This window comes from Malus sylvestris, chromosome 11 (assembly GCF_916048215.2).
Source record: "Malus sylvestris chromosome 11, drMalSylv7.2, whole genome shotgun sequence".
NCBI classification, from domain to species: domain Eukaryota; kingdom Viridiplantae; phylum Streptophyta; class Magnoliopsida; order Rosales; family Rosaceae; genus Malus; species Malus sylvestris.
Window position 1 is genome coordinate 41,004,519 of NC_062270.1, and position 16,101 is coordinate 41,020,619.

The 16,101-nt window shown below is 40.9% G+C and overlaps 2 protein-coding genes and 1 pseudogene across 2 annotated transcripts; 1 reads left to right on the forward strand and 2 right to left on the reverse strand.

The window, feature by feature from the left end:
- Nucleotides 1-4,065: 4,065 nt before the first annotated feature.
- LOC126589439 (BRCT domain-containing protein At4g02110-like) lies at nt 4,066-9,507 on the reverse strand (annotated as a pseudogene).
- A 249-nt stretch (nt 9,508-9,756) lies between these two features.
- Nucleotides 9,757-11,163, forward strand: LOC126589437 (uncharacterized). Its single transcript, XM_050254724.1, has 3 exons — nt 9,757-10,107; nt 10,219-10,438; nt 10,613-11,163. The coding sequence occupies exons 1-3, from the start codon at nt 9,902-9,904 to the stop codon at nt 10,826-10,828; spliced, it is 642 nt and encodes a 213-aa protein (XP_050110681.1). The 5' UTR covers nt 9,757-9,901; the 3' UTR covers nt 10,829-11,163.
- Nucleotides 11,164-11,284: 121 nt separating this feature from the next.
- On the reverse strand, nt 11,285-15,287 carry LOC126589436 (phospholipase A1 PLIP2, chloroplastic-like). Its single transcript, XM_050254723.1, has 5 exons — nt 14,221-15,287; nt 12,980-13,492; nt 12,803-12,862; nt 12,265-12,681; nt 11,285-12,139 (listed from the first exon to the last, which is right to left on the reverse strand). The coding sequence occupies exons 1-5, from the start codon at nt 14,878-14,880 to the stop codon at nt 11,570-11,572; spliced, it is 2,220 nt and encodes a 739-aa protein (XP_050110680.1). The 5' UTR covers nt 14,881-15,287; the 3' UTR covers nt 11,285-11,569.
- Between the last annotated feature and the right edge of the window lie 814 nt (nt 15,288-16,101).

A 16,101-nucleotide genomic window follows, 5' to 3' on the forward strand; every position in this document is an offset into this window, starting at 1 on the left:
AAAAAACGTGAAGATTGATGTTTTACACAATTGTAATGACTGTTAATCTATCAATGAAATCACTATTGTTTCTCTTAAAAAAATGATAATAAATTAGGTAAAGTGGGTATAGATGGTAAAATTTGGTCACTCACTTTCTTTGACTTATATACCTTAATTTGCTAAAATTTGGTCATTCACTTTCTTTGACTTATATACCTTAATTTGCAGCATCACCTTTTAGCCTTTTAGCTAGTTGTGGAAGTCCTGTTCTTTCTTTGTGTGTTGAAACTTGAAAGTTGAAATCACTCCGCCACCCGCTCCCCCCCCCCCCCCCCAAAAAAAAAAAAAAAAAGAGAACACCGTTCACTTCTTTTGGCAGTTTTTCCAATTGTTTCAGTTGGTTGAATGGTTCCCGCTTTTATTCGCTCTCTGTCTCAACCCTCAAGCTAGTAAGCTACTACCATATGATTCTATGTGAGGGGCCACCAATAAGAAATGTAAACGTAAGTGAGACGTTTATTCTAATGTAGAGAAATGCTAAGAAAACTCTCTTTAAGTTGGACATAGACTATTTATCGTCTCATAATTTAAAGTTAATTTTTATATCAACATTATAAAATATTGTACCAAAAACATATCGCAGAAAGTTCATAGAGAATTTTACTTTAAAAAAGTCTCTTTCGCATATATCCTTTCAAGTTCGACCATTAATCACTAGTGTTAACCACTCTCAAGGCATGATTCATCAGACACAATCTCTCTCTCTCTCTCTCTCTCTCTCTCTCTCTCAAGATAAGACATAGGTGATTGATGGCCTATGAGGGATGAGGAGGTTGGATCGGATGGACCTCTAAGAGAGCAGAGCTTGGAAATAGAAATGGAAAAATAAAAAAAATTGGATATATCTGGGTGGAAACTAGAACTAAGTGTGACGCACCCCAACCAGAATCGAGGCATGCTGGCCATCACGTGAGGGTGACGTAGTCATGAGCGCAGAGTGAAAGTGATGGTGATATGAAAATGTGAGTAATTAAAAGCCGAAACTAACTAATTTACACTAGACAAGTATATAAGTGCGAGTGAAGGTACTTAAAGTGTGGTTACACATATTCAAAGTATAGGTAACCTAAGTGCAGTCCATTAGGCTAAGTATTAATTATATAGGACATGAAAGAAAGAAAGTTCCTACATTATTTGAAGTTTGTCAAAACCGCTGTAGAATCCTCATAAGCCACCAACATGAACGTCTAACTAGAACCTGGAGGGGCACAAAACAGAAAACGTGAGTGGGCAATAACAAAGTTTTTCAAACCATTTCATTCTCCGAAAATAATAATTCCTCACTGTAAAATCCGTATAATTTCCCAGAAAATAGTAATACATATGTATGTAGAATCATACTCAAGAGTAATGAAAACTGAGTATATGCCATATAAAGTATCTCAGCAATGAAATAAGTAAGCCAGGTGAAATAAATCAATATAAATGATATGTCAGCCGGAGTCACCTAACGTGACCTGTACGGCTGAACCTATAGCTCATTAAATATGCCTGCACACGAGTCGGAACCACCTATTATGGTTTGTACGATAGGGCTGGGTGTAATTAAGTACCCTTAAGTGCTACGATCACGTGAAGGCTGTGCAAATAATCGCGAGTCACCTATGAGTCGGAACCACCTAATGTGGTCTGTACGACAAGGCTGTGCACCAAACTTGGATCCAAGGTAAGCGTGCGGTGCGGGAGGTGAACATCACGTGATTGACTGTGCCCTGGCCACGGGCGGGAGCACTAACATCGGGGTGCAGGATAATGAGCTCTAAATGCATCTACGTATAATCACAAACAATGCATCCACTTTCATCATTATATACTCACTTGAAGCTTACCTGGACGTCCGCAGCATCAAGCAACAATATGCATATCTATACTAATGTATACCCTAAAGCATAATGCAATTGACATGGCATTTAAAACGTAAATCCATTTAAAACAATTTTTGGGAAAATGTAAAGTATATATATGTATATAGAAAACCAAAAGCCCATTCACTAATATGTAGCAGGGTTGTAATCCCCGAGTCTCGCCTGGCTACGCTTGTCCTCTGGAAACGTCTCACCTGACGCCGTTAGTATATTCCATCAAAGTTGACGAAATATTCTTCTTTCTCCTCCGTTGGTTGGCCAGATTCCGGCACTGATGCCGTTGCGTCGCCGGTTTCTATTTGAAGTCCTAAAACCGACTAAAAATGGTAGGAAAAAACCTTCGAAACCTTCGGCTAAACCTGCAACTCGGTGAATCCCTTTATCCCGACGTTTTATCCACTCCCAAACTAACCTAGGGTCTTTTTAGAGTTGATTAGGACCCTTTTAGAACCTTAAAACCTTGTAGAACTTCGGCGATCATGTCGGAGTAAACTTCCACCTCGCTGGAGCTCGTGTGTTCTCAGGTTTTTGAAGTCCTTTCTTCGAACCAATGGTACCACCAAGCTTATGAAGTCGAGAGAAGGGTGATGGTAACCTCAGTGGGTTCGATCCGTGACGTTTTGATAGTGTTTGAAGGTTAGAAAGCTCGAGTCGTACAGACGATAGAAAATTCGAGAGAAATGGTGAGGGTGAGAGTTACGTATGTGTGTGTGTGGGTGTGTCAGTGTAGGTTACGGGATTGGGCAACATAAAAGGATCATAAGCCCTGATTGGGCTATGTGATTTAGGGCCTAACAATTGGTCCAAAAGAAATAAAACAAGCCTAAAAATTCTAATTGGGTCCAAGGTTGTAGGAAAAGAAGATAATTGGTGGATAGGTTATGGACAACCCAAAATTATAACTCTACCCAATTACACCTATTCATTCGTAACTTCCTCATCACAACTCCAATTCGAGCCTAACTCGTGTCAACATTTTCATGATGTCACGTATAATTTAATCACGTCAGCTGGAAAAATAATTTAAAACTATAAACGTACATCCACGTCACTAAGCCTCGAGGGCATTACCGTCACTTTACATACTCAGGGATAACATATATATACAATAAATTGGGACGGGTCGTTACAAAGTGCGTACCAAAACTAGAAGAGAAGAGCTCAAGACTTCCAGGAATCCAAGTGGTGGTAGGAGGGATTTTTTAAAAACTCCGACTCGGAATGTTTACTTGGACGCTTGGATCGAACTACGTTGACCGACATTTGAAGGATGACGAAGTCATAAAGTGATGATAATGCGGAAAGTGCTACTAATTTAAAACTTGAAGTAACTAATACTATTGTGCGCGTGCAAACAATGTTGAAATCTTATCGCACAAGTGATGTTAGAGCATAAATAAATTGTAATAAAAATAAAGTAAGAACATTTACATCGTAAGGAGAAGCCTCCTTCATGTCAACTTTTGCTATAAATTCTCAGTCACTAGAGCTTTGCCACTAAATTAAACAAAAGTGAGTGGATCTATAAAATAAAGTTTTGTAAAACGTTTTCAAAGAGTATAACCCTTCGATGTAAAACAAGTATATAGCTTCCATAAAATACTACTTTGAGATAACTGTTATACATGTACCCCATATGATCCGACTTACAATACATGCCGATTGCTATACAGTATTACATAGTACCCCACATGTTATCATACAAGTGAGGAAATTGATATTATTTATGCCTCTCTAATGGTATTATAACATGCAGAGTGTTGAAGAATATGATCTCATATCAGTTATATGACAGAGTAATATACAATTAATATATGAACACTTCCACTCCTAACATGAGCGGTGCCCCTTGCGACAAAGCCTAATACCTAACAATAAGTAACATAAAGTACCTACTTAAATACCGGACAATTTAAAAAAAAAAAAAACTAATAAAAAAAGTTTGAAAACTTTGAATTTTAATGATAAAAAGTAAAATAAATAGTACCAGGATTGACTTTTTAGTGTAAAAATATGATTTTTCGTTAAAATGAACAGTACCATAAGCTTTTCGTTAAAATTCCCTTTAAAAAACTTTTGGTGGTGATAGAACTAGGAGAAATAAATAAACACGTGTTGTATGAATGTTGTGATCATACATTAACATGGCCCAGTCACAACTCAGAAAACTTCTCTTCTCCTCTTCTCTTGTGTGCATTTATTAATCAAAATAAATATCATCATACGATTACTGATTTACAATACAGTAGTTCTACTCTACTCTACAAGCCATTAACTGTCAACCAACAAACCCATTTTCCTTTTCTTGGAAGATTTGGTGCTGTTTTTGCTCCAACTACAGTTTGGACAAAACCAGTCATCCTCCGGAACACTTTCAAGCGGTGGATTGCAGCACTCGATATGAGTACCAATTCCACACCCCACGCTCCCAATTTCGTTGCCGCATATCAACATCACCTCTCCTCTCTCCCCACACCCACACACCACGCAAGCTATATCACTACCATCGCTGCAACTAGAATCATCACCATCCTCACCTGTAAACGCTTCCTCCACCATGTCCTCCGCCCTGCTCTGTACTCTCTCAAATGACTTCTCCGCCCACGCATTGGTGTTGTATAGCACGTGTCTGTCAAGCCGGTGCCCAGGTTTGCACACGTACTCAACCAAGTAATCGGCCACAACGCAGGGTATCTCATGCTTCAACAACTCTTGTACCCACATATCAGCACGGGGCATGCCTGGACTGACAATGGCATAGTCAACCCCCGACTTAAGGAAGCGGGTGTAAGGAGGAGAAGTCGCCAAAATTGTTCCATCACCAGCCTTCATGACACGCTTCAGAGTATCCTGTTTGAAGACAACTAGTGCACATTCTGGTTAACTCTCTAGTTGGCTTTCAATGGATTCCGAGTAATAACATCCCCCATAAGCATGAAAAAAAGAATTGGACTATTTGAGAAAGATATCTAATGTTCTTTAGCAAAAGATAAGGCATTATTTACATCAGAACAATGTAAAAAAAAAATCGAAATTAAAATTGGAAAAAATGACATACCAAAGGTGGTGCAATACATTCGCCATATATGATAATGCGCATTCCGTGGAAAGCACCATGGCCTGTTCTCTCTCTCAAGAGCCGCCACTTCCTTGGGGCCTCCAAATTGATGGTACCATCTTCACCAAGGCCATTCTTGTACCATTCATAAGGTTCTTCTTCCAAAAACCTTCCTTCCTTATCACTAGCTTCCAGATAATCACTCTTAAGAATCCACCTGCACTCAACGTACGTAGAATACATTATAGCATCCATTTGCACTGTGAAAATTCAATTAGCTGATCCCAAGAATCCTAGGATAAAGGCACACTAATGAGATAACAATAACATACATACCTTCCAGACGCTACAGCTGCGAAAAACTTCTCTGTCCTGCCAACTCGATCTGGAGAGATGAAGTGCGTTGCCTGGTAAGACCAGTGATGAGAATCCCGGCAACATTTTGCTTTCAAACGCTTGATAACTTTCTGAAACTCCTTTCTTTGAAATCGGTGCCCACTCAGAATAAACCTTACAGGTTCAATTTTAACTTTGCTTGGAGCCTTCCCTTCAGGTGTTGAAGGATTGTCACTTCTCTCCACAGATGTTTGAATTATCTTCAACGGAGTTGTATCAGATTTAGCTGTTGATTTTTCTGCCTGCTGTTTGGACTTGCTTACAGTTTGATCTCCACCAACAGTTGGCCTGTTCTCCTTCATTTCGGAAGAATCCTCTAACTTATTTTGGGGCACAACACGGCACTCAGATTTGCCTACTAAACCTGCACATCTTTTTTCTTGTTTCTTTTCTGTCACCACAGTGTTATCATTCCTAGTATTTTCCTCAGAGACAACTTTGTTAGGTTTTTGGGAGCAGCCTCTCCATAAATGGGGGTAAGGCTAGCCGACATTCACCTCTCCCAGACCCTGCGTAAAGCAGGAGCCTTGTGCACTGGGTACGACGACAACTTTGTTAGGTTTCACAACATCCGTGACAGGGGGAACAGTTTTCAGCTTGGTTTTACCCAAAGCAAGCTTTTTCCCTTGTTTCTTCTTTCCCTTGACAGCATTTCCGTTTGCAGTTGACTCAACTAGCAGATAAATGTTGTCAGAACCTGACTTGACCATTACATCACAAGGAGCACAGGCATCAGAGTGATCCTGTAGGTGCTGCTCCTGTCCTGACCTATCATCCATGGTGACACATTTATTTGTTGCCTGGGCCACCATAACCAGCTTCATGAAGTACATTCTCCAATTTATGTTCATGTTCTTCCACCGGAGCCTAGTTTCATCATCCATAGATTCACAGTTTTTCTCAGCAACATCTGCAGACATGTTAACATCTTTTCCCTCCACCTTGTTTGGGGGTTCAAAATTAACATCTGAGCAGAGCACACCAAGCTTCGTGGGATCAGGGGATTTTTCATGATCCCCTGCATTGAAAATAATTGCGGTATCATTTAAGGAGGCATCTTTATATAAGTGCACAGACCCCTTTTGGTTAGCAGAAACTAACTTAGGCCAAGAACCTAGAGTCTTCTTGGACTTCACCTTCTGCTTAAGATGTTTTGTTACCAAGTCATTATTTCTCTCTTTAAGCAAGTTCAGACTAGCAGGGTCGTTGGCTGATTTTGCAGTTCCACCGTTTTGGTGACCGCAGTTGTAGACTTTTCCTCAGCAGAATCTACAATGCCAGGCTTGCTGGATAAGCTGGATTTTCTTAATCTTCGAAAAGTGGTTGGAGATGATTTCGTGTTTGCATTTACATCTTTCCCCATGTTTGAGATCACAGTGGCAGAGAAAGTCAAAGCAATTGAAATTCCTGCAACATTCAAATTGCCAGTTTTATCCAGAGAGTGGTCATCTTTTGCAACGATATAATGGCTAGTAGTCTCCATGAACCATCAATCAAAGATGTAGGCTTTACTTTTGGAGATCTAATACTAGATGAAGGACTATGCATGCTACCTGATTTTGCACCCGGATTCATCTTCTGTGATTTGGAGCTAGTATAAGAGAGATCCATCACCCTTTTCCGAGGAAATATACCACTTGACTCTTCTCTGTTCTGTAAATTAGTATCTTTTAAAGGGACTTCAACACAATTGGAGTCAAATTTTTCATCTGCTTGATCTGCTTTCAAAGTATAAGAGGCCAAATCATCATTGGCATTTAATTTGCGAATAGGTACTTTAGAAGACACACTACCACCGCCTGATTTATTTCCCATGTGTAATGGAAGTGTTGGCCTCCATGAGGTTTGCCTTGAGTAGCTTAATTTCCCAGCCAAGTGAGAAGCCCTTTCAGCAGAACCACAATTAATTATGAAATCATCTCTCACCTTAGGATCAGGGGTTCCGTGATGTTGATCATTTAGGTCACGGCCACTAGCAGCCCTCAACTGGCATGCATCCTGACATCTTAATCCCTTGGAAACATAAGAATTAGAAACGCTTGAGGCTTGATCCAATTTATTCTCATTCCGAGGAATTGATAAGTTGCCAATGGCATTATTAAAAACCAAGGGAACATTAGGCATCTCTCCTTCTGGTGTAGGCAATCTAGGTGTTGTTGGTGAGCCAGCTTTTATATTGTGAGGACTCTTATACATGCTTCTCAGTGTTCTCACCCCAGCTTGCTTCACAAATGTGTTTTCAGCCTCATCTTCTGAATCTCTAGCCTCAGCCTCCATCATCTCCAGTTCATACCCACTGTTGAGAGAGTGAGAGATCAGCATATAAATTTGCAGGTCTATACAGAAAAATATAGTTCAAAAGTTCACACGCAACCAACTCACCTAGTGTTGTAAGTATCTTCTGGAAGAAGTTGCCAATCCCTTAAGCTGAAGCATGTAAAAAGGAGCTTAGACGGAAACAAATAAACAATTCATAGGGATGGAAAGCTTCTTTTCTTTTGTTTCAACAATCTGAATAGATGCCAAATAATATCAGAATTTCAAAACATAAGAGAGTGAACAGAACATGAACTCACCAATCTTCCAACCAATGATACACCAGCTTCATCTTTGGGATTTTCTTGGCAAGTTCGTACTTCTCCCCTGACAATATAAAAATAATTTGTTTCGTAACTTTCAATACAAAAGTCAAAGAGCTAAAGAAGAATGCATAACAGATAATGGATAAAATGCAAATCCTCAAATTTGTAGCACACGAGATGGGTGACTTTGTTTGCCACCAATGGCTTAGAAAACTTAGCACCCATTAACCCAACCATTGTCTGATAAAGAAAACAGAAACAAATCACAAGACAGGCACTCATGAAACAAATCTCCAGTCTCCAGTAGGGCCTATATCAGAAGCATTGCAAAAAACTAGAAATGCGTACCATAATGTCATCTCTATCTTGTCGTTGATATCCAGTCAAGCATACAATAAGTCCCTTGGCATCCGGAATACCATTCAAATCTCTAAGAGGTCTGTATATAATCTGTGCAAAAGGATAATATTAATACAGAACAGTACTTGCAGACTCAAAGGTTCTTTAAACTATGGCAGCTCGAGTTTTCACATAAAGATTCAGTGAAATTTGGAACTTTGTAACTGTGCATTATTATGTATTAAATAAATGAATAAATGGAAAACTTCACTGGGAATGAGGACATGTTCAAGAAGCTTGATCCCAAAACAAAAGAAAGGAGCAGAACTGGAAAATGAAAAGACAAGTAAGACTGAGAAATAAGGGAAACAAAACTCACCGAAGCGGGATCAACGGGGAGTCCAACATCAAAACTATGATGGACCCATAAAGCGGTGACGAGCGTCTTGGCGTCATTTCGAGCAGCAACACAAACGGGATCATCCTACACAATGTAGGAAAATGCGCATAATACAGCATTCTTTCACTAATTCTACAATAAACGCAGAAACGGACACATAGCATGAACGTCTTAAAGCGTCAAAACAGAAGCTTGAAGAAGAAATTACAAGGAAAAATAGACTTACATACACAATTTTATCGACAATGACGTGGGTACAATTGGGGGAGTAGTGGGCAACATCCACTCCGCCGCAATCTACAAGCTTAGATCGAACCTGCGCGATTCATAAACACAAAACCAAACTAAGCAAGGCTACCACATTACACATGGAAATTTGAGATATTTGAAATTCCTTAGACTGAAGATACAAGGGGGAAGGAGGAAGGAGGACCTGGTGCTCGTCAAAGGTGTCAAATCCCAAGAGAAGGAAACGTACGCCGGCAAACGTCTCGGGCGTTGAACCTCCCCCCGTCATTGAAATTTGAATCCTTTCAACTCTCTCGCTCTCTCAGTGTGAGTCTCGGCAGTTAAATAACTAAAGCCTGGACCCAAGATTCATCCAGTAATAAAACCCCAAAAGGAAATGGAAGAAAGGCGCGATTCAAGGGGTGAGGCTGCAATGGCTTCTGCAATCTCATCTGCTTGCTTACAGCCTGAAACTTGTGGAGGAAGACTCAGAGACCGACTCACTGTTCCCCGGGGGGGGGGGGGGGAGAAAATGAAAATTATTAATTATTTTTTTATAATTAAAAAAGGGTGGGATATTTTGGTGCAGTTGCGGGAGGTCTAATTTGTGCGAGCGCGGCACGACAGATGTTGAACCGTGTCACTGCCCATTACCGCCAAGATTAAAGGGCCATGAAGCCCATAAACCGGCCAAGAGTCGTTGACATATATGATAAAATGGGCCTCTGGCTAAATGTTGGCGTAAAGTGAATCGTCAACGTTTCGATCAGATCAGATTGGTGAATCCAACGGTCAGCAATAAAACTAGCATGAATTGTGAGTGGAGAGTCAAGGACGGTGGGCGAATGAAAGAAGCAAAGCACCTACCTGCCATTTGCGACAATTCCAGAGAAGAAGAAAATAGTGAGAGAGTAGAGACTACTAGGCACAGACAGATTAGTGAGAGAGAAAGTGTGTAAGGCTTCAAGCTTCAATCGTTCAATCTCTTGCCATGGCTTGGTTGACGCGATTCCTAGCAGCCGTGGCTTTCTTGGCCATCGGAGTGATATTCTCCCCGGAGACCTTTGGATCGAAATCGGACGGTCTGAAATCTCCCACCCTCTCCACCTACCTAAAGCTGGCTCATCTGCTCTGCTTCTCCACCGCATTCGGCGCCGCTCTCTGGGTCACCTTCATCGGCGGCATCATCATGTTCAAGTATTCATTTTTTATCTTCTCTTGAATTTCCATTTTTTGTCAGTAATTTTTTTATTTTGGTCAAAGGAGAAGAATAACAAAAAATTGAATGATTGATGAATTGGAAAATAGGAATCTTCCGCGGCATCAGTTCGGGAATCTTCAGAGCAAGATGTTTCCGGCTTATTTCACCATGGTTGGGATATGCCTTGCAGTATCAGCTGGGTCGTTTGGGTATTTGCATCCGTGGAGCTCTTCCTCTGTTACCGACAAGTACCAGCTCGGCTTTTTGCTCTCTTCCTTTGCTTTCAATCTCACCAATCTCTTCGTCTTCACTCCCATGACTATCGAGGTAATCGCCAGTTTGTGACTATGTCTGTCTGCGGATTAGGTAGATAAAACGTATCACAACTATGTCTCTGTGTTTATCTGGTTAAGTAGCTGACGCTCACAGTGTAGTTGTTGGTTTATTTGGACCATAACATGCGCATGTCATCACTGTCTGTCATGGTGCCGGTGGGTGCAGATGATGAAGCAAAGGCATAAGGTGGAGAGGGAGCAGAACATTGGGGAAGAAGTTGGAGGGTCAAAGAATGTGCAAGTTGCAAAGGTAAACCCAAAACTGGCAGCCATGAATAAGAAGTTTGGTATGATTCACGGACTGTCATCTCTTGCCAACATCTTGGCATTTGGCAGCCTTGCTATGCACTCGTGGTACTTGGCTGGTAAACTTGATCTGTAAGAAAATAAAACCCCAACTTCCCCTTCGCTATGTTGGTTTTCTTCTCGGTTTCAGAAAGTAAAACACTTACGATTCATGTTGGAAGCATATTGTGTTGTGCCATTGGCCATCGGAGATGTGAGTTTTCTATCCAAGATGGTATATATGCTTTTGTTTTGGTAGGCAATTTTTGTTTGTGGGAATCTGATCGGAAATTTGTTCTGGCCGCCCACCGATGGTGTGGCATCTTTCAGTGATGAATAGATGTTATGGCCATCGAAAATGTGTTCTTGCTGCGTATAGCATCTTTTAGTGATGAATAAATGTGACTGAGTCAATGTAGCACTGATTCCAAATGGCTTTGTGATATTTTCCTTAGTGCGCATTCAAAGGATCTTGCAAAGAGTTAACCTCACGGTTTTCTGCCAATTTGGCAAATTTCTGAAAAAAAATATAAAAAAAATAAAAATCATAAAATGTACAAAACATGTCTGTTTCATTAACAAGAGATTCATAATAATTTCATCTTGTTTACATAGGAGTATCCAGCTCGACATTCGTCAAGTCTGAGAAATGAGAATGGAACAAGAAACATCACCCTCACTCTGGATTTTGCTTTCTATTTCGAACAAGCAAACAAATTGAATAAAGAATCATCTAATTGTTCGGCCACCCACCCACCACCCATAAAACGTGAAACGTAACGTGAATCGCCCGCCTCTCTGATGCCTCGTAACCTAATACTGCTAGGTTACTGCTTAGTCACCGGAAACTGATGATGCTGTATGCCCCCAAGACTAACAATCGCGCCGGCACCAAAAGCACCACAAACAAATGCATGTGCTCCCATGCAACAAGTCTACTGAACCGTTTCAACGATTCTTTTCCGGTCTGTAATGCACCTGAAAAGTTTAATTGCTCTTCTTGCCCCAGGTTGATTCCCACAATCACACCTCCTGCATGCTTGCTCCGGGGTGCTATCAAGGGCCACCACACCTTGCGGCGCTGCTGTCTCCTGGCCTTTCTGATCTGGCTAAGCTCTTCCCGAATTACCCCGCGAACAGATTTTAAGTAAGAATTCACATCATGATCTCTTTGAATGGTTCCTTCTGAACCATATGCAGACCGATCACTTAAGATTTCAAGTGGGTGTGGTGAGTTTAGGAATACCAACTGTGCAGCGCGGAGCTGCTTCTCTGCATCACTGCCATCAGACAGAGGACAGCTTAGAAGATACAGACCGCTGCCCGATGGAAGAAGATGATGATTTGGGGAGAATTTCTCATCTGGTTGAAGAATCAGCATCTCCCCCATTGGAGAATACAGTAGCTTCTGTTTTGAGGAAAGACAAAAACGATCAGCTATAAATGTCGAAATCAGGGGAATGATGAAACGGATATATTCAATGTTTTTTCTTTTCTCCTATTGTGATCTTTCTGAGACAGTACTAGTCTTACCTGGTTATTGAGACAGGGATGATTCCGAAAGTTCCCATTCAAAGCCTTGAGAAGCTCTGCCACATGATTTGGGTAATTGCAAGAGAAGGCACGGGGTACAATGTCTCTGTGCAACGTAATAGACTGAACATGACTTCGCGGTAATCCAAGCTTGTGAAGCAATTGATCACCTCCACACATAATGGATGGTGCACCAAAAGTAATAACAGGAAGCAGGGAAGAAATTGGCACTTCTAGCCGTATAAGCAACATGAGATTTATTAAGAGTGCCAAGCTTCCCCCTAAAGAATGCCCAGTATAACGAAAGATTGCATGGTCACCATGAGATTTGAGGTGGGCATGGACTTCAGGCAGCATCTGTTCGTATATCCCTTTCGCAGCCTCGTATATGCCTCTATGCACAAGCACATCCAGTCCCTAGAAAAAGAAGATTCATTCAATAAGTAATTACTTAAAAGAGCATTCTTCAATCATCTCATACAAACAAGGTCAATACAAAGACTAGGAAAACTAAAGAAAATGTGGAGAAGGGATTAACCTCAAACTGAATGGGCTCAAAAAGTAGATTTGCTTGCCAGGATGCTAGTGATTCAGACCCCTGCAAAACATGTAGATCGGAGGTCAAATATAGAAAACAAATGAGCTGGTAAGTAAGTTATAAAACTGGGAAATATTCTCTGAAACAGAAGTATAAAACCACAATCGGTTTCCTTACCTGAATGACAAAGAATCTGGTGCCACTTCGATCATCATCACATACGAACCATTCACAAGGTGATGAAATTGTTGAATTTAAGTCATCTGCAACAGCCTGCTTTACTTCTTCCTTTGCAGCAACCACGGCTGTAACTGAGTCGGTGGTTGCCATTAAAGAAGCCACTTCTGAGTTCATCCTATTAACAGCTTCACTTCTTTCACTGCCTTCTTCATGGTAGTCTTTATCTGCCTCGGTCTCTGAGGATTTGAATGGAAGTATGCTCCTTGTTTGAGAATGCAGATAGGAAGCTGCAGAAGCAGCAATATGATAAGCAGCAGATGGACTTATTCGATATCCATAGTTCTTTTGCTCCTTTACTTCCGCATCTTCTTCCTTGTCTTCCTTAAGGTTTTTTTCAGTTTCTCGAATCTCAGCTGACCCCTGATCTTTCTCAGTTTTAGCAGTCAATTCCTTCTTCTCTACTGAAGAAGTAACAAAACGCAGACCATACCTTCTTAGAAGATTTCCCGTCTGAATTTGAAACTAAGTCAGAATAAGTTCTTATTATGCATGTAGCCTTTATATAGGAATTGAATTGGTTGATGGTAAATTAGATACATGAGATGGAATATGTGAGATTCGGGAGTGATTATCTAATTTAAGGCAAAATGTAACTATAGCATCATATACATATCATGAACCTCAAGTTATTAAGAATTCAGTAATGCCATCAAACGAGTAGATAATCAAACTGCCCGGAATCGATAAACAGCAGAACACGAGACCCGAGTGATGCCTTATTACAAGATGTATAAACTTCTTCTTAACACGGAAAAATTCCTAACCGAGGTAAACAACTAATATCTATTCAATCACATTCCTATCAAATGCAGAATTCACTACCTCAGGTGCAGACGCACGTCAAAGGAAGACAAATTCCATAAGATTTTCCAGAATTCAGACGACGAGGTCTTATGACTCATGAATGAGCCCATTTAATTGGCTTACCAGATACAAGTGCTGGATTGGAGAAATTATGGAGACATTAAACGAGGACGCAGACAAACAAAATAGGAAGCTACAAAAACAGATTTCGAAGAAGCAGCCTAATAGGACTAACTGGTCAGGCAATCAAATCAAAGACGACCAAAATTGCTGGATTACAAAACACGAGAAATTGTAACATGGGAAATTGGGACCAAACCAAATCAGAAACTATAGAAACCTCAATTGGGAATGAAGGAATGATGTGTGCGTACCTGGATTTTAGGAATGGAATAAGCTAAGCTCCCCAAATACGACATTTGAGCATAAAACCTCGCCTCCGCCAACGAGACCTTCCGAAGCAACCGACGAAACGTGTCTTTATCAAACTCGGCCTCATCTGAAACACTACAACAATTATTTTCGTCATCGTCTTCCTCCGAGTCATCATCCACCATGGTTTTTCTATCTCCCGTGGGTAGCTCTGCAACGCCGCCACTCTTGCCTCCCTGCTGTTCCTCTCTCCTGGGTAGAGAAAGAGACCTCACGTGCAAAATCTTCAAAACCCAGTTCCCACTTTGACCGTCCGACGCCCTGGTCGCACTCTGGAGCTCCTCCTCCTCGCCCTCCTCCTTAGAGGACAAGGGGACGGCGTCGTCGAGAGCCATCCCATTGTAGGCGGGTCCACCACCTCTTGCTGCTCCAGGCCATAAGGATTTCAGAGGGTGCTTGAATGAGAATCTGGAAAACGGCGTTATCCTTTTCTGAGCCGCGGTTACGGTTGACTTGTCAATCCCAGATGCGGAGGAGCAGCCGATGGCGCTCACCTGAGACGGAGATGGGCTCGTACGGACATCGAGGGCTGCAGCCGCTGAGATGGTGGAAGATAGGCCGTGTATCCCTGGCGCAGTTGTTTTCAGACAAAGAGCATCCATTTCTTGAGACTCCCTGCTTCCTTTCCTCTTCTTTTTGATGTATAGAGAGAGAGAGAGAGAGAGAGAGAGAGAACAAATATGATTAATGGGGATTTTGGTTTGATTTTGTGTTGGGAGGTTTTGGTTTGATTTCGCAAAACACGTAAACAAATAAAAAACTTGCAAGGCGTTAACCAACCATTTACAAATAAGTAAAGTCTCTGAATTCAAATTTGGGTGGGTCGTCTGTGTTTCTTTCTTGCACGTAGCTACAGGAAATGGAACTGAGAGGGAGAGAGGGGCCTTTTAACGCGAGGCGAGAGAGAGAGAGAGAGAGAGAGAGAGAGAGGAAAAAGACGAAGAAGAAAGAAAAGGAAAGGGAAAGGGGTTTGTTTGTAATTTTGGGAGTTTTGTAAAACCACAAATGCTCACCAAACTTGCAACTTTGCAAGTCACGCTCTTTTCAACCTTCTCTCAACTGCATATTTGATAATAAACCTTTTTTTGACCGAAATGGAGAAATAGAAAGGGCCGAATAAGGCGATGGTTTGGATTTGAAAACATTTTCCATTTCCGAATGTTGTAGCAATGTAGCGTGCATTAACGTATTGAATATAAGGGTTTGGAGACAGCCCCCAACCATGACCCACCCCACCAACGTTTTACGTTTCATCACTAAATTGTTTGCAACTTCATAAAATATTTTATGGGTATTGATTGCGTTCAAATTTCAATAGCTGCTATACATGTTCCCTATTAGACTATCAATTTAATAATAATGCATTAGGGAATTTAGAGAGTTTTGGTATACCTTGTTCGTGAAAAAGTGGCATTGGAGAGTCATCATGTTCACTTTATTATCTTTGTTGATCAGCATGTTGATATGCTCACTAAGCCTCTCCACAAGATGCATTATAGAATCTTTTTCGAATTATCTTTGTGAATATCTGAAATATCAATCAATCGTATTCGTTCATCGTACATTGGGCGGTTAGAAATCATTTTAAATTTTAAATATTAAATTAAATATAAATAGTACATAATGAAAACTAACATAATATTATACGATGAACGAATATGATTGATTGATTTCCGAACCCGCACAACAAAGATACGGAGAAGTTCCTTGTCCGTAAAGAATAAGAATCTACGGATGGATCATATGTGTGACGTGTCCTTAATAAAAGGCTCTATCTTTCTTTGTACCAATCTTTTTTATTCGCTACGCAACAGAGTAGCAAC

Coding starts and splice junctions, on each gene's coding strand:
- LOC126589437 (XM_050254724.1), top strand. CDS start 9,902: ATGGCTTGGTTGACGCGATTCCTAGCAGCCGTGGCTTTCTTGGCCATC. Junction 10,108..10,218: donor GGCGGCATCATCATGTTCAA/GTATTCATTTTT, acceptor ATTGGAAAATAG/GAATCTTCCGCGGCATCAGT. Junction 10,439..10,612: donor TCACTCCCATGACTATCGAG/GTAATCGCCAGT, acceptor CGGTGGGTGCAG/ATGATGAAGCAAAGGCATAA.
- LOC126589436 (XM_050254723.1), bottom strand. CDS start 14,880: ATGGATGCTCTTTGTCTGAAAACAACTGCGCCAGGGATACACGGCCTA. Junction 13,493..14,220: donor ATTCCATTCCTAAAATCCAG/GTACGCACACAT, acceptor TTTCAAATTCAG/ACGGGAAATCTTCTAAGAAG. Junction 12,682..12,802: donor TTGAGCCCATTCAGTTTGAG/GTTAATCCCTTC, acceptor TTCTTTTTCTAG/GGACTGGATGTGCTTGTGCA.